The sequence below is a fragment of the Oxyura jamaicensis genome, chromosome 7, assembly GCF_011077185.1.
Source record: "Oxyura jamaicensis isolate SHBP4307 breed ruddy duck chromosome 7, BPBGC_Ojam_1.0, whole genome shotgun sequence".
NCBI classification, from domain to species: Eukaryota; Metazoa; Chordata; class Aves; order Anseriformes; family Anatidae; genus Oxyura; species Oxyura jamaicensis.
The window spans coordinates 23,655,200-23,682,490 of NC_048899.1; the positions used below are offsets into that span (position 1 = coordinate 23,655,200).

Below are 27,291 nucleotides of genomic sequence, written 5' to 3' on the forward strand. Positions count from 1 at the left end.
ACAGGTGGCACGTGAGCCATCCTGCTCATCTCATAGCGCCATGTCACCGACACGTCCTGCCCACGCTCTGCCCTCGCACGCCTGTGACGTGTGCTAGTGCTCCTGTGGGCAGTATGCACAGAAGAGGAGACATTTTGACCATACATTTTTTTAATATATATATATTTTTTTTTTTCAAAGGGAAGCATTGGGTATCTTCAGAATTTGCAGTCTGAGTTGTCTTGCTTAAAAGCTTCTGAGGCTGCCACCATTAATTCCCTGAAGCACTGTGTTTCCAGATGGTGTCTGCTCCCCCGACCCTTGCACACCCAGCAGGCAGTGGCTTACCAGGACTTTGGGAAGGAGCCCTTGCCCGCATGTCTAGCTCTGCCTGCTGCTCCTTTGTTCAATGTCCTCGTCCAGAGCTGTAACGTTGGTTGTCTTTGAAAAGTGTTCTGAGCTCTGCAGAGGAGCAGTGCTGCTGGGTGTTAATATTAACATGGATCAACACTGGCTCCCAAGGGCTTTTGGATGAATATTCAGAGAAAGTGTTTTGCATTTATTCTTTCAGCTCCTGCAGAATAATTAAAAACAGGATAAACAGTAAGTGCAAATGATGCAATGAACCATCTGATAATGCTCAGGGGGTCACAGGAGAGAAGCCAAGTTGATCTTTTTTAGCATAACAGTTGTTGATTTTTGTGATTCTGTAACTATAGGCTAATCTTTTTTATTTCTTTTTTTCCCTGCTTTTGTAGATGTGGATAGATGTCTTTCCAACCCTTGTCCCGCATTGGCCACCTGCAACAACACCCATGGCTCCTATGTCTGTCAGTGCCCTCTTGGATATGAGCTGGAAAAAGGAAAGTGCAATTTGGGTAAGAAAACAAAAGTGAAAAAGCAAGGGAGAAAAAGATGGAACTAATTACCTGTAATCTTCTAAAATAAATGAACCTAGGCTCAGACAAGTTCAGAGCTCAATGTACCCCCCAGCTACCACTTTTACAAGAGCCTTTAGCGTTTACACAAGTGCAGTTTCCAATGCGTGACCAGACACAGTGATAGGTAAGAGTTTCTCAGCCTGCCCTAAAAACACACCAGCAGAGTAGTGAGCTCAGGCTCATTAGTAAGGGCAGATTCTGTCCACTTCTGTTTCTAATGTGTTTTACAACCCCAAAGCAGAGCAATGAGTGGGGCTGTTGTACAACCTGACTTCAGTGGGCTCAGCTGCGTGCATAAAATTAGGAGCCGTGAAAGCCTTTGTAAAATCAAGGTTTTGTTTCGTACCTTTCATGTTTTTTGTGCAGCACAGTTATTGTTTGGGCTCAGGTTCTGGCTCCCTCCTTTCTAATAAAGGTCTTGAATCCCAGGGACTTGCAGCGTTGGGGATTTTGCAAAGGGGGAATTTGTTTTGCTGGAGTTCTCTTCTGACCCTTAATCAGCGAGGTTTAAAGCGAGGTTTGCTAAGCAGCATGACTGAGGTGTCCCTGAAGGGGGGTTTGAAACCTTTCCTCACGTAGGAATGTGCCAGCTTCTAATTTAGAGACTTGTTTTGGTTGTGCCTTGGACTGGTATATGGGTAGATTATGTAAATACCGTGAAGGTGATTCTAGTCTCATTTTTACCAGGAGTTATATTAGAGCTGTCTGATATAAAATTTGTGGTGAAGATAGACTCTGTGGATGGGAAAGAATTGGAAGCTTTATGATGTTATCTGCAACTGTGTTTGTTTTTCTGGTGGAACATAAAACTTGAGCTCTGAGTTCTCATTTCCACTGAGTATCTCATGGCACTTAATACAAGATTTAGGGATATTATCTCTCCGAGGCTGAACAACTTGGATTATTGCATTCTGTTGCCATGAATCAAGTCTGAATCTAAGCATGGAAAAATGCATCTTTTGGGCCTCCTTTCAAACATCATTTCTCATTCTGTCCAACAATTTAAAAAGAGAAAATGTCCTTTCTACAGTGCTTCATTTTGACTTGGTTTGCTTTCCTTCTACTGGAGGGAGGGATAAAAGATATGATGCATCTAACCTGAATTATTATAAATTAGCTTTGGCACTTGAAACCACCTTGTCACAAAATTTCCCCATCTCTCTCTGTGTTCAGAGGTCCTTTTAAATGAGCCTGTGTTGGTTAAACAGCTTTGGTTTATAGAAAGGACGAATGCGTTCCAACTCACCTCATTCTCCTTTTTAGTAAGAATATTCATCGGCCAGGTCCCCCTGAAACCTAACGTTACGAACGGGAAGTACGCAGATCTCAAGCAAGTGGAGGGTGAAATCCTGGCGATGGTGAGTGTCCCTGCTGCCGTGGTGGCAGTGCTCCTCGTACGGTTGGGACAAGGCTCTCTGCTCTGGGCTTAACCCTTTTAATCCCTGAACATCCTGGTGTGGTGGGAGCTTTTAAAGCTTCCCAGGCTTCTAAAGGGTGTTAATACTTCTCCGAGGTCAGATGTTGGAATGGTGACTGTGGGGCTCACAACACTCACCATAAATCTCCCGTGTGCCTGCCGGCTGTGGTGGCTTCAACTGCTGCTGGTGGCAGTTCGCCCATAGCCAAATCCCATGGGACGAAGGGCAGCAGCAGAGCCCAGCCGAACATACTGTCCTCAGCAGCATTTCCCAGCCATGCTTTTGCAATCACAGTCAGTTCAGAGCAAGCTCTGGGTGGGATGGTGGGCTCCCCACATGCTGTGCCTTCACTTGTTCCAAAAAGACCCCTGGGATGGGGATATATGTACATCTCTGTGCATTATTTAGGTAGATTGTTGCATGCAAGTGTTCATCCAGCCATTCCTGGCTGCAGTTCATCCCAGCTCTTTTAGGAGCAGGTGGTTTGGAGATGCAGCAAAAGCAGCAGGGTGCTGGGGTGAAGCACCTGGGTGCTGCCAGCACTGCTTCTGCTTCAAAGGGAAAGCAAATGCCTGTGTCTGGGGATGGTCCTGAAGCAAGGGGGGCTGCTCGGAGCCATGCTGTTCTCTCCTCACAGCTGCTCTCTCCTTCCTTTCAGCTGGATGCCTCGCTGTCAGGCTTGCCTGGGTACCACCACTCCACAGTCAAAGCCACCAGGTAAGGGGCCATGAGGAAGAGCGACAAACAGCGTAAGTTGCCTGAGTATTCAGGGTGATCAGCTTGAGGTCCTCATTTTGAGTCAGACCTGGCGGTGCTGTGCTTAATGAAATCAAGCCCATCAATAGTGCAGGGCATGGGAAATGCCATTGCACCCTGGCCATCTCTCCTGGTACCCCTGCTGGGGAAAGCTTGCCGAGCAACAGCCTGAAAAAAGCCTGTGCTACCCAGGGTGGGTTTGTGGCTGGTTTCACAGTGAACAACCAGCACCCCATCCAGCCCCAAATCTGCCTCTCTGTGTGAAAGTTTGTCCTGTCTTTAAAGTGCGACAGAGGTCTGCTGCGATGCACAGCTTTCTTGGTCTGTACGCGGTATTGTGTCTGTGTTAAACATTGCTTGCCTTAATAATTAGCAGGTTGTTAATGTACTAACAACGGAATCAGACTGACCCATGGTACTCAGGGCTGTTTTGTTTTGTTTTCTGTTAGGGAGGCAAATTTTGTGCATGTTTCAGTGCAATCCACGTTCTCTTTAGCATCCAACGTGACTTTCTATGACATTGTCGGCAGCGTGCAAAGCTACATTCGGGCTTGCAAATCCTCCTCTGATCCCTGCCAGTTCATCTCCAGCTTGAAACCACTCCACAGAGGTAAACAGCATCAGAGAGACTGTGATGGGAGGGTGGGTGAACACGTTTTGGTTGGCTCCTTTTATAAAAGGGGGAGCAAGATTTTGGCATTTAGCAAAACCCCTCTGGAAGTTTTAGTCTCATTTCAGTGGGAATCATCTTAAGATGATGTTTTAAACTGCTCACGTGGCTGTGAGTTGGGGAAACAGTGGGGTATGAAAGCTGTTCACAATTTAGCGTTTTGGGGCCAAGAATCATTTCTGTACCAAGTCCTCCGCCTGCTGAACGTACAGAAGGAGAAGCCCACCAGTGCTGGGCAGAACCTTCTTCAGGCTTGCCCCCAGTGGTGCTGCTGCCCCCATGCCCTGCACCTCCTGATGCTGCCTTCCCGAGGCAGTGAGAGGGGCGATGTAGCCGTGAGTGATCCTGGTGGGATACCAGCAGTGACGGCCCCGGGAGAAAAGCCTCTGCAGGGACACATCTGCACGAGGAGCTCAGCGGCTTTGAGGCTTGGCTTTGAGGTTGGTCGGTGGCAGCAGTTACTTTGGGTGAAGCCTTGGCCGGTAGTTCAGGCAAAGTAAATGTGGAGATGAGAAATTGAATGTGGGATTTCATTTTAACATACTGTATTTTAAAGCCACACTCTGCTGTTGTGGACTGAATAAATTTAAATGACTTCAGTGAACCAGCTCCAGTTATTCTCAGTGGTTACCTCAGTTACAATGCTTTCGGTAAAGTCTGCTTCCTCACTTAAAGTAAGCAAAATTACTAAGAAACAAATTCTATTCTTGTGTAAGTACTTAAAGAAAAGATGTGAGATCAAACAATACGATGGTGCACCCAGCAGGGAGGGGTTTGCAAAAGGGGAGCTCCAGGTGAGTGGCACATACTCCATACAAGTTCCTGCTTCTCATGAAAACATTTTCATTTGTTGGTTCCATTTATTCTACCTCCCAGTAAAATAGGTAGATTGGTGTCACAGTTTCCATTGTTTACCCCCAGTTTTGCTGAATGCTCACTTCAACAAATCTGACTTTTTAGAGTAAAACATCACTTCAAAGTAATGTAAATGAAAGGACGGATTCCATGGTTTAAAAGTGAAAAGAATACAGGGCTTGATACTGAAATGGAAGAATCTCTTCTGGGCTGAGCAAAATGTTTTGCTAGATATAAACCTAAAAAATGATTTGTTGAACTGTCTCGGGGGGGAGGATGTGTTTCAGCTTGAGCCAAAACAAATTTTTCTTTTTAATTTCCCCTTCTGCCTCCAAGCTGAAATATTTATTATTCACCCTCTCTCTTTTCCTGTACAAATGACAGTAGATATGCAAGAAATTGTGACGTGTTGTAATGTCGACTGTCTCATAGTGGAACAAATATTGTTTAAAAAAAAAGAGGTGAAAGTAGTGCATCAGCTGAATGCAATGCCTGGGGAAAGCAGATGTGCATGGTGGTGTGTTCAGAGAGAAACGTGCTGTTCTTGGCTGTGTCCTCCCAACAGTTGGCAGCTTGTGCAAGCAGAAGGACCCTGAATGCGACAAGGAGACGTCTGAGTGCACTGACTTCGATGGGGTTGCACTCTGCCAGTGCAAAAGCGGGTACTTCAAATACAACAAGATGGACCATTCCTGCAGAGGTATTGTCCTTTATGCAGCATTCTTGTTTTGGCCTGAATTCTGCTTAACTTCCCCCCCACCCAATTAAAAAAGTTGTGCGTGTGTGTGCCCTATGCATCACTGCGTGTGCAAGAAGCATGATATTATGAATAAATATTAGCAGCTCAAGTTTCTTTTTGTTAGTTAGGAGACTTTTCAGCAGACACTGGAGATACAGTCTCTCTCTAGGAATAATATTGTCTCTTTCTGGAGCATGCTGTGAGTCACAACGATGGAGAAGAGGGAGAAGGGGGCCCGATTGCTTTGGGCTCCAGTTCAGTGGCACAGAACAGAGATGAAGTGCAGCTTTGCCTGTTTTGATTTTGTCTGAACTCTCGGCGAACTTGAGATAATTGCTTTAAACTCACAAGCTTATATCAATACATCATAACTATTTTTTAAATAAGCAAGTATCTGAAAATGATTATGAATTTATTTTTCAACAGGGTTCCTAATAGAAATTTTAAGCTTCAGGGTTATATTATTTTTTAGCTACTCCTCAGATCATGAAATTTCTTTTGCTACATCTTAAACAAGGTCTTTGTCCTTGTGCCAGCAGAGTGACTTTTGTAAGATCAGGGTGTCCACTCCCTACTTGCAGCAGTTTTTGTAGGTCTTCTTAAGAAATTCAGTTTTCTGATGATATATCAATAATAATTTCAATAATGGTTATATGTTGCTTCTGGCAGTGTCAGCAGGGTTGCTGTTGAAGTAGGAGATGCTTTGTCAGTTCCAAATCTCATCAGTGAGAGAAATATGTCTGGAAATAATGCATGTGCTGCAGGCTCTGGGCTGGGCCCCTCTGAGATGGGCATCCCTGGCTGCTGGGTTGTGGTCCTGCCTCTCCTCTGCACTGTGGCTCCAGGCAAAACCTTTCTATTTCCCTCCCTCCCATCAGCTTGTATATTTTGGGGAGGATTTTTATTAGGAAATACTGACTTCCTCCACCTCGACAGGCAGAGAGGGGCTCATCTAGTGAGTGGGGCGCTGAGATGACTCCTGGGAGGATTTTGCCCGACTTTCCCCACCACCTATGGGGGGAACTATCCATTGGTTTTGCACATGACCTGTGCCAAGTAGCGGTGTAAAGATAAATACCTAAAAGTCTGCAAGGCACTTGGATGTGATGGTTATGGAGTGCTATGTGATATAACGTCTTGTAGAGAGGATGATGTCATCAGTCCCTACCCACTTGTCTTATTTGCTGTGCACAATAAGAAAGACCAACCCCCACACTGTGAGGTTTCAATTTCCCACCTTCAGCTCTCTGCTGGCACTAGGAAACATCTTACTGACCAGCCTGGGAGTGCCCAAGGGACAGGAATGGTGAGGGGTTGAGGCCAGGTGAGCCTGGGGATGGTGATGAGGGGTTGCTGCTGAGCGCACAGTGCAGTGCTCCAGCGATGTACCGGACTGTTTGCATCACTGTTCCCATCTGGGTAAGCCAGGCCATCACATTTTTTAGTCTTTTGCAAATGCCATGCTATGGCCCTTATTTGAAATTTAGGGCTATTCTCTCCCATCAATACAGCAAGTAATATGCCAGGCTCTTTTAAAATCTCTGCCCTCTTGGTGACTAAACAGGAACTGCAGTCTCCTGAGCATCCGACCCTCGTTGTGGATCGTGCAGATGTGGAGTGCTAACTTCCATTATGTCCTTGCAAAGAGGGAAACAGCCATTGTGCTGCCACATCTGGCCTCCCCGTAGGAGGTTTGGGTTTGCTCTTTCCTGCCTGGCTCTGTCTGTCACCTGGAGCATGCTTGGAAAGTGGCTCCTGGAGCCAGGAAGGGTCCCTTTGAGCCAGGGCAGTTTGACATTTGGGGCAAGGTACCACGCAGTGTGCATTCAGTCATCTCGGGGTCCTTTCTGGTTTAAGCCTTCCTGGTGTCTTCAGGACTGCTCTGGAAAGAGGGCAACAGCCCCACTGTGGCAGCTTTTCTGAGGCATGCAACTTTTAATGTTGCACATAAGTTCCTGGCACTAAGAGCAGCTCACTGGCTGTCCTCTCCTTGGGAAGGTCTCCAGAGAAACCCCTGAGCCTCTTTTGGAAAGGCAGAGGCAAAGGAGTCCTGAGCAGAAAAGCAAAACTCAATAGCTTTGCTTGACCCCTGACACTTACACCTCCTCTGCTCCCTGCTCCCATCTGAGAGCTTGCCAAGTGAGCGTGACAGCGTGAGTCCCCTGGAAGTGTATTCAGAGGAGTAGGAGAAAGCAAAGTGGCAGGAAAAGGGAGCAGTGAGGAGAGGCAAGGACATAAACTTTGAGCATTAAAGCTCTGCATTGCTTTAAGTAAAATAAGACAGAGACACCTTCAGGACCTTGCTTTTCCTCTTTCCAGCCCCAGTGTAGCTCCCAGGCTGGCAGCCATGTGCTGGTGGGTCCCCAGGGCTGTCCCTACCCAAAGGGGGCTGCGGTGCTGAGGCTGCTTGGGAAGCATGTGCCCACGTGGCTAGGCACAGCTTCTGCACCTCTTGGATGTAGCAAATGGCATTTCCATATAACCACAAGCATCTGAGAGAAGAGTGCCAGGCACGCTGCAGGTCACATCTGAAAAGCCGGGACTGGGACAGAGCTGCAGAGGGGGCCTGGCAAGCAAAGAGGAGTCCCAAGCTCTGGCTCAGGCTAATGCCATGCCTGGTGCATTTAGGGGCATGGGCAGGCAGGAGAAGGGAGGTTTTGTTATCCCTGTGTTTGCGACATCCAGTTCGGGGAACCAGAACTCAAAAGGGTCAGAGAGAGAATGGGAGTGTTCAGAGCAAAGCTGCAAGAGCCAGGGAAGCTCGAAAACCTCAGAGCACTTGGCTTTACAAGAGGCAAAGGAGTGATCTGATGGCAAGGAGGAGAAATGGGATAATATAACCTTTTCCATCCCACCAAGAAAACATCCAAAGACTGGAATTTGACACGGGGATAATGCAGAACAGAAAGAAGGTGATTGTTTTTAATGGCTGGGGAAATTAACTCTATGAGCATCTGACCCAGGGTTGTGGTTGATTGTCTGTCACTGGAAATAGTAAAACCGAGCTTGGATGGTTCAGTAAAATGTAGTTCCAGTTCAGCTATTTGATTTGAAACTGGAACTGAATTTAGGGAAGTTCTGTGACCTGCATTATGAGAGAGAGGTCATGGTCACATTGCTCCCAGCTGGCACCGACAGCCCTTGTTATTGGTGCTGCAAGAGCCATAAACTTTTGGGTCCAGTTAGAAAACTAGGGGTCTGTCTTGGTTTATTATGGTATTGCCAGCCCATCATAATAAGCTGTACATTTGCCCTCCTTTCCTCTTCCCTCCCCTCCTGTGCTAGGTGCTTCCGAAAACATGCGGGCTCCAGCTGTGCTGGGGGAATGGCATCTCCCGTGCTGTGCTGGGGAGGAGGCGAGCACTCGGCCATGCTCCCGCAGCTCTGCAGAGCAGCCCCTTGCACCCTAAGGGATTTCCCTGAGCTTGGTGGGGTTTAGCGAGCCCCCATGCTTGCAGCTGCCCCTTATCCCTGTGGCTAGAGGTCAAGGCAGAGGGAGGAGGGCTCGAGCTGCTGCATTGCTGTTTTTAAGCATACGGTGTTGGGAAAAAATCCACAAGCAGTGCCTACTGAGGGACTAGTGTGTGAAAACGTGCTGATCTCGGCAGTAACCCAAAACTTGTAGTTGTGTGCCCAGTGGGTCACCACCTTTGCTGTTCATCAGAAGCATAATACAATTTTCTCAGATCATTCAGATGATGAAAGAGCTGTCCATTAAGCACAGCGGTATGGCTTCGGGGTTGTTTTTTAACCAACATTTTATATTTAGCAGTTTCTAGGTTATTTATACCTAGTCAAAAAATTTAATTTCTATTCAATACAACTATACTATCATAAAATATGACATTTCAAACTTTGATTTAGCTCCAGCTTTAAGAGAAAAAATAAGTGGCATTTTTTATGAGGTAAAACATAACATCTCACTTTGGGTTAACCACAGCTCTGTTTGGATAACGTTTTCTGGCAGTATTAACATTAAAAAACAATGAATAACGTGCATCATTGCTAAAGCAGCACAGCTTAAGTGAGGTTTCAAAATGAAAGCTGGTGGCACTTGCAGATTTTGTACTCTGATATTTTGTGGGAAACAATACAAGCTTGAGGTGAGTTCCCATTTGGGCAAGGAGGGATTGTCCTGCTGCTGTTGGTCCTGAGGTTGGCTGGGGAGAAGCTGCTGAGGGAGGCAGTGATGGTGAATGCCTCCTGTGCACCACTGTGCGGTGCTCATGGCCCTTCTTTCTTGTCTGCTTGTAGCCTGTGAAGATGGATATAAGCTGGAAAACGAGACCTGTGTGAGGTATGGTGACTGCTCTGCCCCCTCCTACCCCACCATCCTTCTTATTGCCGCTTTGGTGACCTGTTGGCACAACCAAGCTACTGAAACTCCCTCTTGTTTTCTGTTATCAGCTGCCCCTTTGGCTTAGGAGGGTTCAACTGTGGAAACCGTAAGTACAGAGTTTCGTTTCATTTCATTCATTTCGTTTCGTTTCATTTCATTTCAATTCATTTCACTTCATTTCCCCTGTGTCAGAAGTGGGAAATTTGCAGCAAGTAATTGCAAATAAGTGTGCCTAAAACTCAGTAGGTGCAGACTACTCTTGTCAGGGTTTTCTGTTTCCTCAATGTCTGTCAAAAATTATTTTGTCAACCAAAATATTTCTTTGACAGCAATTATTTCTGTGACAGAGTTGAGTTAATATTATCTGCTAACAAGATCGGTATTTTCCTTGGAGATCTTTCTCTGGATACTCTGTCATGATAGCACATATAGCGTGAAACAAGATATTTGGAGGTGAATCCATGAAAGATAATTGAGTTACAGAGATTTATCAGTAAGGGGAATCATTCCCCTCAGCACACAGGAGCTTCTCCTTTCCTCAGCTAGAGATCCCCAGCTCCATCTATTTCACTTGAAAAATTGCGCTAATATTGTTTACAGAAGGAGGGAAGGCAGGAAGCAAACAGTTAATCCCCTTGGGTGAGGACTATGGATATGTTTACATGAATACTTATGACCGCATTGCTGTCTCTAAGTGAGAATATGTCTTTCTTGTCCCTAGCATACCAACTCATCACTGTGGTGATTGCGGCTGCAGGAGGGGGACTTCTACTTATCATGGGCATAGCGCTGATTGTCACCTGCTGCCGGTAGGTACCACCACCAGCCCCAGTTACACCGTGTAGGAGCCCTGAAGGATCAAAAAAACATAGGTGCACAGACACAGCTAGGCAAGCAGTTTAAGCAGAGATATTTAAGTATTAGCTTGTGCTTTCATCTGGGACATGCCTTTTTTTTTTTTTTTTTTTTTTTTTTTTTATTCTCCAGCAGTCAGGTTAATAAATTCAACTCAGTGTCTCTTAATTGCCTGGCAATTGTGTCCTGTATGGATGGAGAGGCAAAGGAGTCCTTCCCACTCAGAGCCACAGGACACCAGGCAGTAGCCTCCAAAAGTGCAAGCTAAGTAGAAGAGAGGAGTTCAGGCAACAGGAAGGGCTTCTGGGCCATTGCTCAGGAGGTGTGGGAATGTGTTCAGCGCTCTTTTCCTCCAAGCACAAGTCCTGCACGTGCACTCACTGTGTCTTTCCCTCTCAGACACACACGCACGTGTAGTTCCTATACCAGCAGATAGCTTTGGGGTAGAGGCAAGATGTGCTGCTGAGGCAGTTGTGCTTCATGATTTACATACCATGTGAAAGGGCTGCCTTGCAGTAACGCCCTCTGCCCCCCATTCCAGCCCCCAAATCTAGGATTTCAAAGCTCTCTGACTCAAGTCAGCAGCTGGATTTCTCAGTAGCAGCAAGGCCCAGCTGGGAGGTGAGATGGTCACTCCAGGTCCCAGCGTGCAGATCTCTGTGGGGACAGACCAGTCTTCTCATCAGTCCTGGCCTTTGACAGGCTATGTGCTTTCCTGGAGGGTACTCTGCTCTGAACTGGGAATGTCACCAAAGTCCGCTCCTACAACATGGCAGTGATGTAGGGGTGTTTGGTGTTGTTCAGACCGGCAGCTTGCCGGCCTTCCTTCTCAGGAATTAACGTGGTGCCTGGAAGTGCTACAATTAAGCATTTGGAGACTTGAATAGCATGGGGGTTTCCATGCATTTTTCATTCTTCCTAGGCTTTTTCATGGACTCTAGTGAACATGCACATTTTCAAGAGACAAGGGGCATAAATTGAAACAGGAGAGGTTTAAACTGAATATAAGGAAAAACTCTTCCACCAAGAGGACAGTAAGGCAGTGGAACAGGCTGCTCAGAGATGTTATGCCATCTCTGTCCTCAGAGATTTCAAATCCCACCAGACAGTGCTCTGTATGGCACAATCATATGGCTCCTATCTGTGCCTTGGCACAGGAGGTGGACTGTAGCCCTTTGGGGGTCTCACCTGGTTATCTTTGTTCCCAGTGAAAGTTTGCAACATGTGGTAAGTCTCCTGAGATCATGTCAGAAATGCACATAATATATGAGGATAAGTTACATCTTTTCGCTTTCCTTCATTCTTTTCTAAACAGAAAGAATAAAAATGACATAAGTAAACTCATTTTCAAGAGTGGGGATTTCCAGATGTCACCATATGCTGAATATCCAAAGAACCCCCGAGCACAAGAGTGGGGCAGAGAGACCATCGAGATGCAGGAGAACGGAAGCACCAAGAACCTATTGCAGATGACAGATGTGTATTACTCGGTATCTATCCATAGCTTAACTATTAACCCTTTGTACCTGATACAGCAAAGATACGTTCCTTTATTTGGGGAATCACAGATACCTTTCCTGCAAAACAAAAAAGCTGAGCAAATGGCTTCCATAGACAGCAAGGCACTGGGAGTTCAGTGGACTCCAGCTATTACTTGTGTGGTAAATACCCCAAGGAGGTGTCATTAGGAAGAGTGCTAGGAAAATGTCTATGAACGTTTTGGTAGATGCCTAAAAAGCGAAATCCTAGAGTAGAGAAGGAGGGTTAAAGGTTTGGGGCAATCTTGCAGGGATTCCTGTGGGCAGTTTTCTCCCTTTCACTCTCACTGATGATGCTGGAAGGTTGAGACCTCTCCCCGGGGGTTCTTCACCCCCAAACGGGAAGATGCTGGTCACTGAGGACCCCTCTTTTCTTCCACTCCTCCCCTCTCCAGGGTACAAGCCCCCTTCTGAAGCCAGAAGGATGCATAAGAAGCATCCCTCCCGCTCTGTGGGAACAAACATCAGGAAAGAGGTGGTGAAGGAGTAATGGGCAGAGGAAGGGTCACAATACCTGCCGTAATGGACACTGTAATACCTGCGTGGTTGGTACCAGCTGCTAATGTCTATATCCAGAACTGTTGTATTGCTGTATCATTTGTCACTAACCCACACCAATATACCCGATGTACTCAAGATCTGTGTGGGGTTACTCATGTCAGTGAAGGTTGCAGGATTTCATCCAAATCACACTTTCTGAACTCCTGCTTTCCAGAGAAGAGAGCAGTGAGCAATACTTTTTTTCTGGCTTGTATTTGAAGTTTTCCCAAAGCAATTTTACTGGGTTACACAGCATGAAGGGAAATGAGAAAAAAAGTCCTTCCAGATAATACTCAGAGAAGGAAACAAAGTTAGCCTTTCTACAGACATTTCCTTTAAAGATGACTCTGGGATAATATCCTGAATTAAGGAGTGTTATTTCAGTGCCTGAGATCATCAGCACAATTCACTTGGATTAAAAATTAACTGTGTACTTAGACTGCACTTGGTGGAGTCAGGTAAACTTCCAGCCAGGCAAACTTCAATTCCTCTAATTGGCAAGGTGTCAAAACTCAGTTGCGTCAGAATACTGCCCTCCAGAAAATGCATAACTCTTCCAGTGAAAATAATTCTAAGTTAGAGAGATAACTAGTTATCATATTATTCCTTCTAGCTACTGAAATAACTGCTGGGAAAGGTGGTAAGGATGTGTTGGAAAGAAGATTTGACTATGAGAATAAGACCCTTTAAAAATGTTATTTATTTATTTATTTTTGCTAATACAGCCAACTGGACTGAGAAATCCTGAACTGGAAAGGAATGGACTTTATCCTCCCTACACTGGTTTGCCTGGATCTCGACATTCATGCATCTACCCTGGACAATACAATCCATCCTTCATTAGTGACGAAACCAGAAGAAGAGACTATTTTTAGTAGAGGGAGGGGAAGACTGACGCAAATTGGCTCTTGATCCCCAGGTACAATGTGTCTCCTGGCAGTTCAGCCCACACCAATCTTACTCTTCCCATATAACAGGATGATCTTTGAACTCCATGCCAAGCATTGCTGCCCTGAGGAATGGCTATGCTTCCTGAGCAGCAGTGAGGAAGAGGAGGAGGAGGGAATGGCTCAATGTGCACATCAGTAAAAGACCCAAGTGGAAGCTCATGCGTGTACTCCGGTTTTGTTCTGTGCTGCTTCTTCACCCTTTATGCTACACAGCAAGCATCAATAAGTACAGGCAGATGAACTGTGCCCAGCACCCAGTGAATACCACTAGGGAGTGTTTTGTTTACAGATCTTGTTCACTGTTGACTGTGCTCGTCTTCTTGGCCAACCTTTATGCAAAGATTCACCATGTGACTGGTTTTGGTAGGACAAGTTTGTCCACCCCATTTCCCCTTGCTGCATTGCTTTTTGCTTCGTATGTGACAGGAAATTGGTTTGTCCTCTGCCCCTTACCTTCATACTGGTAGAAGTTCTCCAAATGGCCGGGCCCTTGCTGAAGGCTGGTGCCTGGCAGTGTTGGCTGAATTCATGGGTTGATTGTTTCCAAGGACTAGGGGAAGTTTAGTCATACAACTGCAGTTCAAACTGAAAACAGGCACAGTTGATTGTGCTGCTCTGAAAACCTATGTATATAGGAAAGAGTCCGCGTATGTTGTTGTTTTGTCAGCCAGTGTGGTTCAGAAGTGATGACACTACACATCATCACAGTGCTTCTGCATAGGATCTTATGAGGCTGTTTACTTGCAGGGATTTAAAGGCTTATAAAAACAGTGATAAAATGTAAAATACTTGCCCACAAGGAAGAAAAACATGAGCTGGGAATTCACCGTGCCTCTTACGTGGAACTCAAGGAAGGAGCAGTAAGGCTATGTCTCTGGCTGGGCAGGTGGCACGTGAGTTCTGGGCACTGGGTGGGACGTAGTTTTCAGCCCTCCATAGCCACCTTGACTTCAGGAGGAGCTGCGGAGGCTTTCAATACATTGGAAAACAAGGCTCTCTGCAGTCGGTTGTATTTAAGGCAGAGAGAAACTTGATGCTTTCAATCCTAGTGGAGCAAAGATTGCATATCAAAATAGGTTGATTTCTTCTGTCCTAGTTTCGAGTGATTCAAACCAGGCAGGTTTCCTCATCTAGGTGTTAATTCATATAAATCACCTTGGCAAAAGCTGAAGAATGTAAGTTATTACATTCCTCACCAAAGATCAGAAGTTTATTGACTTTTTTCTTTACAGAGCAGGGTGTCAAAAGAGATCTTATTACTGATGTATATTTCCCACTTATTTTTACTGCAGAGATAACCTAAATCATCGCAACCACAGTGCCTCTGTATGCCTCACCCCTCATCCACTACCTAATAACAGTGGTGTGGTCTTGCAGAAAAAACGATCTTTATGGATGCCGGAGGCATCTGATATGATTTTATGCACTGATATGATTTTATGGTGGCAATGTATGTGACTTAATCCACAATGAAACTTGCAGGTGGTAGTACACTGTTTATCTCACATGTAGGCAGGGAACGGATGCTTATGCTGCCAAAGGAGCTGTATTTAAGGAACATTCCAGTTGTAGTATCCAAACCAGTGTAACAAGTAAAGCACAAGAATTAACCGTTCCCAGTGGTTTTGGTCTGTGAATGGCACTCTTCTCCCTGTCACTAGCAGCCAGCATCTTAATTACACAGGGTCCACTGGATGATGTGGAGCAAGGGCTTGGCCCTGCTGTGCTCCAAGGTCCTTCAAAGAGGATGTTGGTGGGGTTGCTCTTGCAGGGGTGAGTTTTTTACCTAACACTAACGCTAGTTTTGACTATGCCTAGGATGGATGGGACTGCCTCTTCCATGGTATGGAGGAGGGTTTTGTCCCTGTTACAGATGAAAATTGGGAAGCTGGGACTTTGTGCTGGATCTAAATCCAAAGTGCATAGATGAGCACTGGAATCTGTCCCTGTCTACTAAAGCAGCTTATCAAAAACTAAGCATGTCTCAGCAGTGATGGTAGTATTTAATTGCATGCCAGCATTTCCTCAGTCAGGAAACGGTTTAGGTATTTACTTATACAAGGTACGTTTAATCACTTGTTTAGTTTGAAGGCTGTGAAATGTTCCTTTGTGTGACAGGTGCAAAGACCGAAGTATGAAATACCAGCTCACAAATTCAGATTAATTCTTCTATATAAAGTGTAACATATGGGTTATATGAGCAAAACTCCTGGTCTGTATCATCTCACAGCAATTTGCAGATTGTCAGTGTCTCAATAAACCCAGCAGCGTTTTCTAGGTGAGGACTGCAAAACCTGGCTCTCTTCCAAAAGAACAAACTTTATTGCACTGAAATTTTGTCTCTGCCAGAACAGGTAAATGTTGGGGAAATTATTATGAAATTAACCCATTGCAGCTTCCTTTTGGTTTTGGTGAGAAAAAAGTCAATGCTTATCCCACAGGAGAAGGAAAGGGGTCTCTGCTGACCTGCCCCTGCCAAGACCTTTACTGGTGTTCCAGGAGGGGAAGAGGAGAGGATTTGGGGAGGTGACCGCCCTGAGGTCAGTGCAGGTGCTTACCCGCATGGGGACCCAGGAAGTGTCAGCCAGCCCTGCCGCTCCCTGCGCAGCGATCCCTCTGTCTGCACCCAAGCCCCACTGGTTCTGCAAAGGCAGAGAGGATGGGTGGAGCGCAGTGTGTTTTGCCATGGTTTGACAGTAGCTTTACTGCAATTAATTTACAATAAATTACTACTGCATCCCAGTAGCAATGAGCTCTCCCAGCTGCTGCAAGGATGTAACTCGTTTCTGTGCAGCTTGCCTCTGCTGAAACTGCCACCAAGATCCTCTTCATCTGCTTGTCTATTTGCCATCAACTAAGCACCCTTTGGTAGTGGTTTTAGGTTTTGTTGATCCTGCTGGATATAAGTCAGGTCTCCATGTGCCCTATCAGTCCCTCAAGTCTGCCTTCGAATGTGGATACCTCCGTGTTCAGTACCTAACTCTCCTAGGGTGCCTAAGTAAGTGCAGCTTGTTTCTCAGGCTATTTAGATTGCTTTTAGCTACCCCAAATTGCAAAGTTTGAGCACACTGGAGGCTTTTGCCAAGGAGAATTGCTCTCAACTATCCAAGAGGATGAGATGGAAATGGCATGTTTCTTGTAAGGAGACTGCAAGTGGCTCAGCCAGATGTGGGGAAAGGAAGTAAAGCCACACCAACACTGCATGGAAATCTGCTCGTACTCCTGGCTGCTGTGTCCAGCTGAGCTGTCAGCAAGGGGCCACGGGCAGGTGTGTGAGAGTATTTTTGATCAACCTTGGGGAGAAAAATAGCTAATTCTGTTGCTTGAAAGAGAAGGATGTAGGGAGACTTATGTTTGCTGCTATAGTGCTCTGACAATTGTGTTGACAAAAGCCCCTTGCCCAGAGAAATAGCCCTGGCAGTCAGCCTGGGAGAGGCAGTCAGAATGAACAGAGCAGTGAGAGGCAGGCTGGAGGGGTCATTGAAAAGGGATGTAACAGCCTCCCTGTGTCCCTTTCCTGCACCACTGCTCATCCTGGCTGACCCTCCCATGCTGCACTGGAAAACCAGAGTGCTTTTGCACGCTGTTGAAACCTCGAAGCGCTGAATTTGGCTGATGTAAGGAGTACAGGGAACAGGGATAGTTTGATGCCTTTTGCCCTCTACATTTATAGTGTTAAGTAACAGACCAGCAATTAATCTCATTGCTTTTTCAGCATGTCCCATAAAGTTCCACTGTCACAGTCATATACAGAGGCGTTGCCTGTGACCTGCCTTCTAAAAGCGATTTGTTCCCACAATGAGCAATAGAAAAAAAATATATATCTAAAAATAGCAATAAATTGCATTTACTGAGAGGTGTTTGTGACTGCAAAATTGTGCCAATGCTTGCAAAGGCTGTTCACCAGGGCCTGAGAGAGCAGCAGAGTGGTTTTGGACACTGCTGCAGCCACGTGAAGTGCTTCCCCAGGACGTGTTCCTAATGCTGGTCAATGGCTATATCCGTTCCAAATCCATCTGGACTTCTCATTCCCTCGTAGTGATGTTTAATCTTTAATTTTCTTCCTTAAATTAACAAGAATGGATGCATTTTACTTAAATGTTCTTCCTATGCTGACTGTTGTTTTTTTCCTTTTTACACACAAAGGACCCAATCCAGCATCCACTCTAGTGGGCTGGGATAACTCTCACAGATTTTAATGAGTTTTTTTTAGGCCTGAATCATTCCACTGTCAGGGTCACGTGTGTGTACAACATGCATTCCTGCGGCTCTGCTTTCTGCCCATTTCTGTGACATTATTGCTGCCTTTTCATGTCGTATTTATTTTTTGGATGTATCCTTATTACTGTAGCAGAACCTGTATTATGTGAGATTGAACAGGTTGTTCAAGATCTGTAACGCCTTTCTGAGAAGAGGATGAATGTGAATTTTGTAAAGTCTTTTTTTTTACTGATCAGCCAACCTGTTTCCCATTGTGTGAGATCTTCTAGGGATGTAGAGATGCTTCATGCATTCACAGATAAGAACTACCCATCAGTTCACATACTTGTGAAATGAAACAGAAATAAAACAAGATCTCCCAGTTTTGAAAGGGGTATGCACTGTGTGCTTGTAAGATTTTGGGAGCTTTTCAATGTGTATTTAATTCTTCATTCCCTTGACCTGCTGGAATTGAAAAGCAGGACAGAAATCAATAGAGGTAAGAAAAAAAAAAAAAGGAAATTTAGAAAAAAAAAAAGAAAGAAAGGAAGAAAATAAATATACTTCCTTGTTTTGCAGAAAGTAAACATCAAAACTGAGTTTAACACTGTGGCTTCTGTACTGTAAGTTGCGTTTGGGATGACATGCCTGTTCTGTGTGTGGTTTGTGTTGTGTATGAGTAATGTCCTTGTTAATGGAAAACCTAAAGTGGGTGCCTAATGTTCCTCAAAAGTTATGTGTAAATGCTAAGTCCCCTGGTCTTCATTCTGGTAAAATGCTCAAAGGGATGGGAGTCTTGCTTGGGTAGTTGCTGAAGCAGGTGGCCCACAAGTCTGTAAAACCTGATATGGAAGAGTCCTGGGGAATCCAGTAAAAAGCGATCAGTTGTCTTGAACAGTGCCACAGAATTTGCCTGACATAAAATGTCTGCTATAAAAACCATTAGGATGGTTAACTTTAAAGAAAAAAAAGGCAAATATTTAATTCTTTCATTTTAAAAAAAAGAAATTCTGTTAAACTCAGTCATTTGTTCTGAGCCCTGTTAAATTCTGCAAGACTTTCTCCTAGCAGAAGGCAAAATCTTATATGTAATGTCATGATAATTTCTTTGAGTGGCTTTCAGAACTGTGGTAGTAATGTTCACCTTTAGTGAAATCTGTTTCAAAAGGTAAATTTTAAGCATTTGTTTGTGCTTCCTCTATCAACCTGAATGTAAACCTGCGTTACGTTCTTCACATTGTCCTGCTTCCCTCCATGTAGCTCTGATTGTTCGCTTCCAACTTGCTGGGGTTCTAAGGATGTTTTCCAAACCAGTATTATTTAAAGTTGTATCATATTTTCAGCCTTCACTAATTATACAGTACTGTAGTAGCAAAATATAATTTTTAAGGATTGGACTATTTTTATACCTGCATCCAATATTATTAAATCTGGCGTTCTAGTCAGTATTATAAAAGGATACAATAAAACTATGAATATTAGTCTGTCTCAGCTTTTTTATTGTCTAAAGCTTTACCTGTAAAGAGATGCATATCTGACTTTTAGATTGTTTTAACAATAATTAGAAGTCTAAACTATAAAATGAGAAATGTTATAGTACTTTTGTTCTATTGTTGCTTGGTGATTGAATAACTTAAGTGTAAAGCAAAGAGAAAAGGAGTATGTTGTTCTGTTAGTTATGCTAAACAAATTTTGCTCAACCTAAATGCAAGTTCTTTATCTTTATTTCAGTAATACTAAGCAACTCAAAGTTTTATTTAAAAAAATTCCTCAGTTTAATTTTTCATCCATCTGGAAATGCCAGAATTGGTGAAATTGTGTATGTGCATGCTGGGGGGTAGGAAAATGTTGGCAGAGGTTGGTGCACAAGGGTGCTTTGCAAGGGCAGGAGATGACCGCAGTGAGGTCAGTCCCACGTCTCTAACTGCCACTGCGGACTAAGACAACTCTGCAGCTGAGTGTCTCTCAGAGGAAGGCTGATCCCTTGAATCCAGATGAACACAGTGTCCAGGGAAGAGGTATGATGTGGAAGAAAATCCCAAGTAATGGTAGGCATGTTAATCTGGGGCGATCATTTCTTATTTTGCACCAGAGAAGTACAACGCTCAATTGTGATAGCAACTGGATGGAACCACGGTGGGATTCATCTGCTCTACTGAAAGTGAGGCAGCCAGACTGAACCTACCACCTGGCTCCTCCAGTACCCTGAAAAGAGACAAGCATCAGCAGAAGGTAACTCACCCCATGGTAAGATAACCCTCTGCCTTGACAGTGGTGTCACAAGACCCCACATACAGAAAGCTGCACTAAATGGTTTGAGAAACAGCAGAGAAACGGTGAGTCTAGAACATAGTTCTTGCTACATCCTGAAATTTGAGTCTACTTTCTCTAGTGATACAGCACAGAATAGTGTTATAATATACAGCTTACTCCTGAGTACAGAAGGACAATCCCTTCTCTGGTCCTGCTGGCCACGCTGTTTCTGATGCAGGCCCACATGGCATTGGCCTTGTAGGCCACCTGGCACACGGCTGGCCCACGTTCAGCCAGCGGCCGACCAGATCCCCCAGGTCCTTTTCTGCTGGGCAGCTTCCCAGCCACCGTTCCCCGAGCCTGTGTCGCTGCGGGGGGTGGTGTGCCCCAGGTGCGGTACCCGGCCCCCAGCCTTGTTGAAGGCCATGCCGCTGGATGTGGCCCGTCAGTCCAGCCTATGCAGGTGCCTCTGCAGAGCCTCCCTCCCCTCAGGCAGGTCAACGCTCCTGCCCAGCTTGGTGCCAGCTGCAACCTTACCGAGGGGGCACTCGATCCCCTCATACAGATTATCGATAAAAATGTTAATCAAAGCCAGCCCCAATACCCAGCTCTACAGAACACCACCAACGGATTTAACTCCATCCACAACTCTTTGGGCCTGGCCATCCAGCCACTTTTTTACCCAGCAAACAGTACATCCATCCAAGCCACGAGTGGCCGGTTTCTTCAGGCTGTGGGGAACTGTACCAAACGCTTTGCTAAGTCCAAGACCACGGCACCCACAGCCTTTCTGTCATCCACTAAGCGGGTCATCTTATCATAGACGGAGGCCAGGTTGGTCAGGCAGGACCTGCCTTTCGTAAAGCTGTGCTGACTGGGTCTGATCGCCTGGTTGTCCTGTATGTGCCATGTGATGGCACTCGAGGTGATCTGATCCATGACCTTCTCTGGCACCGAGGACTGACTGACAGGCCTGTAATTCTCCGGGTCCTCCTTCTTGCCCTTCTTGTAAATGAGCATCATGTCTGTTAACCTCCAGGCAACTGAGACCTCCCTGGTTCGCCAGAACTGCTCGTAAATTATTGGAAGTGACTTGAGGAGCACTTCTGATGGCTCATTCAGTACTTTGGGTGGATCCTGTCCGGCCCCATAGATGTGTGTGTTCAAGTGGTGTAACAGGCCACTAACCACTTCCCCTTGGATTATAAAGGCTTAATTCTGCTCCTTGTCTCTGCCTTCCAGCTCAGCAGGCTGGTTACCCCAAGAACAATTAGTCTTACTAATTAAGACCAAGGCAAAGAAGTCATGAAGTACTTCAGCCTTTTCCTCATCTCTCATCACTATGTTTTCTCCCTGCATCCAATAAAGGATGGAGAGTCTCCTTTTATTGTTTATGTATTTATAAAAACATTTATACTCTGTTTTACTGTAATGCCCAAGTTAAATTCCACCTGGTCTTTGGCCCTTCTAATTTTCTCCTTGAATCATCTCACAACATCTCTAGTCCTCCTGAATTGCCTGCCCCTTCTTCCAAAGGTCACAACCTCTCTTTTCTTTCATAAGGTCCAGAAGAAGCTCTCTGTTCATCCCTGATATCTCATCTTTTGGGACATAGGGATGGCCTGTTCCGGTGCCTTCAAGATTTCATTCTTTAAGAATGTCCAGACTTGGACTCTCTTGCTTTTTAGAACTGCCTCTCAAAGAATTTTGTCAACCAGGTTTCCATCTTGGGAACTACCCAAGAAAAGAAGTTGAGCTGCATATACTTCCCCTGATCATGGGTGAATCTGTATGTATATCATTTTGATTTAGACTTCCTGCAGGTTTGTTTGAACCTTTAGCTAATTGCAACATATATTTCTACCTGTGTGTAATACACAGTGGAAGAAGTAAATTTACATAAGATAGCAAAATATATAGGAATTTAGTAAGGAATAGAACTGAAAAATACACAGGAAAATAGCCAGCTGATGCATGTGAAGAGCTATAAAAGACACTTTAATGTACATCTTATAGCATGATTGTCCCTTGCTTACATTCAACACGTGATTAAATAACTGGGCCTTGTGTGATTATACAGCTGATAATAGGTAAACAAGACCTTTTACCTTTGATAACTTTTTTTCTGCTGTAAACCAGGGTAAAGACAATGAACAACTACTGTTTGTTGCTAAAGATAGCACACTTTTCATATCATAACAATCATTGGTCAATGTTCTTGCCTGACATAACTGAACTTTAATACGTATCAGCTTGGTTTTACAGCTTCTGGTAAGTAAGTTAGAAATCTCTGGAAATAAAGCCTTGTCTGTGAGTCTTTTCAGGATATCGTAACTGCTGTGGCTGTGCAAGTCTGTCTGCACTAACAGTCAACTACCTGTTATCTAAATGTGTGCTTAATAACTTCATTAACAATACCATTAGAGGTACTGATGTTTCACTGACATCAGTTCTCCTCTTTTGATAATTCTCTGTGTCTGGTCTCCTAAACTATTAAATCTCTAAGTCCCTCCAGAGATTTTCAAGCAAGGAGGCACATAGAGCCTCATTGCCCCATCTCTCACTGAGAGAGTCTGTTGTGACCACTGGTTCATCCCAAGCGGAAACAAGAGGATCTGATACGCGTACACGTGTTTGCTCAGTGTTTGCTTCCTGGAGGAACTGGTGCCTTTTGCATGGTGAATGTGTCACACTTCCCAGAGGTGACAGCAGCAACCAAGTAAGAGCAGAAGTTAACTCTAGAGACATGGATTAGGGTATGCCAGCTTCTGCTGTGTACTTGTAGAAAACCATCTTAATGAACAGGACAACACGACCAGCAGAAAGTGGTGTAGCCAGCTCTCAGTCACTATCATCTATACCTGCTGAAGGCTCAACCCACAGTTTTGATAGCACTCTGGGAAGGTCCTCTTTTTCCTCCACCCTCAGTTCACAGATGACAATAAGATTTAAAACCTGGATTGGTCCAATCGCACCTTGAAGTGGCATTGGGAAACAGGGATGTGTCACGATGACTCAGGAATCCAGATGGGAATGGAAAATGGTCAGAAGACTGGTGGCATTCAGCTCTCCTGAATGCCCATCACGGCCAGGTTTGTCTCTCTTTGCATAGAGATTCCCAGCTGAAATATGGGCTGCATCTCCCCAAACAAGTGTTTTTAGAGGCATTGAGCTTCCCTGGGGGCACACAACAGTCAGGGATGATGGAAGTGCTCCATCCTGACAGAAGTTTGGGGGTAGTGTAGGTGTCCCCTGCCATCTGCGAAGCAGAGCTTTAAGATGGTTTGTACAAAATACTTCTCATGCATATCTTCCTCTTTCTCTGACAGCTTTGTAGGAAGGGGGGATTTAAGAAGGGACATGGACAGGCTGGGAAGTGGGTGTCAGAGTGAGTGGCAGAGGGGGCAGCAGGGTGGCAGGACAGCCATACTGAGCATGAGGTGAGGGGTGTTGTGAGGGCCCTGAGCACACCCCCGGCTGTCACGGGGCTGGGCCTGCTCCTCAGGGGCACCCTGAGCCTTGGCTATTTCACACATCCCTGGGACATGGGGGCAACAAAGTGTTCCTGGTAGTTCCAGGCCCTGCAGCCAGGGCTTGTCCCACCACCTCAGGGACACTGGGGGCAGCCCCCATGACTGGGTCCCGAGCCCTGTCATGGCCCCTCTGACGGCACAGAGGGACAAGATCGGTCACTCCCTGCATTATCAGAGAGGCACCCAACTATATTTGCTATCTGCAAGCTGCTGATATTTCCTGGTTCAGCAAAAGTTAAAAGTTGAAGACATCCCCACATTCACAAACAACTTGAGTAATACTTCTGATGCTGCCTACCCTCTTGCATGCAAAGAGAGCCATGCTCTGAATATATTAGATTAGTACACGAGACTGCACGTCTTGTTAGCACAGCAGAACAAACAAAAGCAGGTGAAGGATGGGGAAAAGCCTTCCACATGCAAAGCTATCATTTTGCATTTGGAAATTGTTCACAACCTGCTAATGTTGCTGGCTGTGGTGTTTACCAGAGGAGAGCAACTCCTGAGATTCCTGAGGTGGCTGTGCAGGGGGAAACACCGATGGGTTGCTCACCTTTCTTGTCCATGTCTGAGAATGACAGGATAGCCTGTGTTTATTTCACAGAAGGGCTTTACGGGTAGCTGTGGCAGGATTCGGGGTCAGCCATACCTTCAAAATGGCACAAATGGCACCTTTGCTTGAAAAGGAGGAACTGTAAACCACCATGGGATGTCTGCTGATCTCAAGAAGTGCATTTTACTAGAGCATAAACTAGAATGAATGCACTATTCAGCTAGAGAGCTTGGGTAGGTGAGGTAGAAGAAAATAAGAGGGTTTGGGATAAACAGATCCTGCACACAGGCCTTTTTTCCCATCTTAGTCTCTACGTAGCAATTTTCAGAGGCTTCCTGAGATGCAGTTTCAAAAAGTCTCTCTATCCCACAAGTTTTCCTTGTGTCATGGTTGTGTTACTTGCTCCATGGCATTCTGCACTATTTCCCATTTCCAGATCTGCTGCAGGCTCCCATGTAGGCAAACAGAGGAGCCATAATCATTGCCACAATGGCCAAGGGGAATTTGGTTTCTTTGATGTCCAAGATGCAGGTATTTTCTGCTGCTTTTTTTACCCTGCTGAGCAATAAGAAGTGCTTTGGCGTAAAAGTTTGTAAGGACAGAGAAGGTGGGGGTCTGAAGCATAGAGCTTGTCTATTCTGGTAATTTATTGTAAAGGAAGTGTGTGTACATCCCAAGTACTCTAAGTGCATCCTTAGCATGCCTTGGTATAAGATAGTTTCTTCCACTTTAAGAACAGAGGATACTGCAACCTCCACTTAACTTGCACTGAAAGTGTCTGTACATAGAGCTGGCAGGGAGGGGCTAGCTAGTGTCCTGTCAGTTCACGGATCAAATTATTTAGCACTAACCTCCTTGTGTCAACAGGTCTCAAGTGTTTATGACTTACAGGAAGAATACTGCAGATCCAGAAATCTCCTCCCAGCCAGAGGAGGAAGAGAAAAAACAGCTTGGATCTATCATTTGCCACTTGCCACCATGACGTCAGCTCAGGGCTGAACTCTACCTGTGGCTGAGACCTTAAATGAGCTGCCGCTAGAAGAGAAAAGCACTTTCTCTCAAGTTTAACGGCGAGTAGCAGCAGCAACAGAAGCAGCAATGAGATTCTGTGTATTCTTCACTGTGTTGCTGCTCAGCCTTTCAGAAGGTAAGAAACACTATCTTCTGCTTTGGGATTTGTTGGGGAAGCTATTCTGTTACAGTGAATGGATTGCTTAGTGCTTTTAGCAGCTGTTGAGAGACTGAAGGTTGGTGGCCAAACACAATTCAGGTAGTCTAGATTTTGATTAATTAGTGATGAAAAATGTTACTGCAGGAAAATAGTTTTAGTTGTTCACAGAACAATGCAAAAGCACTGGTGCTTGTGATTAACCTAATTTAGCCTGTTCCAAGAGCAGTTTTCAGAACCTGTAGACTAAACCCAGGTAATTCAAGCTCTATTACAGTCATCACAAAAGATGTGAGTGTTCTAACCCAGTACTCAGGGAAAGGAGTGCTGCCGCTGGCCTTCCGAATGGAGTCTCCTTAAACAATCAGTCTGGAAAGCAGTACGGCCTGAGCTGGCTCTGAGCATTTGTTCCCTTCTGATTAAAACTAATTAACTGGAACTTCACCAACTCAGATGGCAGAGGGCTGCACTACAGTCTGTTCAAATGCAAGGGCAGGTGTAATTCCTTAAATCTCTTAATCATTTTTCTAGCATGGTGACAATTTTGGTGGTTGTAGGTCAGAGCATCAGCCTGAACTTGCCTGTCCCTGGTATTCAGTGACAGTTCCAGGGTAGCAGAGGAGTTAGTATTAAAGTTAAGGCAGTTATATGAAGAATTTTGTGGCAACTTGAACCTGTGAGAGGAAATCCCAGCTACTTTAAAGAGATATGAGCTAAACTAAGACCTTTACTGATGCCATCAAGCTTGTTTCAGACGGTGACAGATGGTAGTGAGTCTCCATTAAGTACTGTGAGTGACCATAAGTATTTACAGCAACATCTACAACTTGCTACAGAGTGATTTTTAACCATAAATTCTAAGTGTAGAAGTCTTCATGACTGTCAGTTGTCTGGTTTTCTGTTTCTGGATAACAGCAAGATGTGAAAAATCTTGACCCAAGTAGTACTGAAAGCAAGGGGAGGCTTTCACTGACTTGAGCAGATTTTGCATTAGGTCAGCCCTGCCCAGAAACCTTTTTCATTCTGAGCAAACATTGTAAAAGCTTTGTATGATTTATCCATTTGCAGAATACTTACAAACTCCCTGCTCCGCTCAGCAGTCAGATGTCTGTTGTTCCATAGCCTGCATCTTACGATCCATTACTTTATCTCCATGGTAAACGTCTGAGTCTTATTATACATTCTGTTTCCTTGTGTGGAAGGTTGGGCAGATATGGCCATAAAAGAGCCACCTTTGCACAGTTTACCTTCAACAAGCCCAATGGTAGCTCATGCACACTGCAGTCACCACAGATGTGATTCTTCCTGAGTCCAAAGGTACTCACGGAGAACTGTTAGCCAGAGTCTATATGAGGCTAACAGCTGTTGCAGGCCAAGGACTAGCTCCACACGACATTAAGGCTGTAACATTGAGTTTGAGAAGGCAATCTAGAACAAGGCACCAAACCCACAGCTGGTGGCCAGCATAGACTCATAGATACTATCATGGTTACAGCCAAAATGTACATTTCTTCATGTTGACCAGGGAGCAAACCACAGCCTACAGGACTCAGGGACAAGTGAAGGCAGAAGGCTTGGCAGAGAACTGGAACAATTTCTGGTGTTTCCTCTCCACCCTGAGGAGACTAATGGATTACCTTAGGCCTTGTCTTTTTGATGTGCATTTCCAAATCAGCTTTATTGATCAGAAGAAAAAAAAATCTATTAAATTTTCTTCCGTTTGGGATTTTTGAGAGCTCCAGAGCTCCCACAGCCAGTGTCTCATATTCTACCATAGGTTTCTGGGGAAAGTGCACTGCTCTTGTGGGGAATGTGCTCAAGACAAGGCATTCGGGGGAGAGGATACAAGAACACCTCACAGTACAGAGTCATCAGGGCCTGGGAGAGCCCAGAGTCCATGGCTGCTCTGTTGGTGAAATTGCACAGCCCCGGGACAAGGCTGAATCTCCTCTCCTGACTTCCTTCTCCTTCCTGCCTGGCCTTTGCTGTGAGGGAGGAGTGCTG

General features: G+C 45.2%; 1 protein-coding gene across 6 annotated transcripts in view; it reads left to right on the forward strand.

Annotated features, from left to right (window-relative positions):
• HEG1 (heart development protein with EGF like domains 1) overlaps positions 1–24,729 on the forward strand; it is a 55,196-nt gene extending 30,467 nt beyond the window's left edge. For 4 of the 6 annotated variants that reach the window (XM_035331411.1, XM_035331409.1, XM_035331410.1 and 1 more), the window contains exons 12-21: positions 738–857; positions 2,184–2,278; positions 2,997–3,055; positions 3,544–3,704; positions 5,185–5,319; positions 9,613–9,655; positions 9,766–9,803; positions 10,419–10,506; positions 11,868–12,042; positions 13,356–14,541. In XM_035331411.1, coding sequence (XP_035187302.1) covers positions 738–857; positions 2,184–2,278; positions 2,997–3,055; positions 3,544–3,704; positions 5,185–5,319; positions 9,613–9,655; positions 9,766–9,803; positions 10,419–10,506; positions 11,868–12,042; positions 13,356–13,505 — 1,064 coding nt within the window. In that variant the 3' untranslated portion in view covers positions 13,506–14,541. Of the gene's footprint in view, positions 1–737; positions 858–2,183; positions 2,279–2,996; positions 3,056–3,543; positions 3,705–5,184; positions 5,320–9,612; positions 9,656–9,765; positions 9,804–10,418; positions 10,507–11,867; positions 12,043–13,355; positions 14,542–14,696; positions 14,701–24,716 lie in introns of those variants that run through there. The other 2 variants (XM_035331408.1, XM_035331412.1) reach the window with 2 other exon arrangements.
• Positions 24,730–27,291: the final 2,562 nt, after the last annotated feature.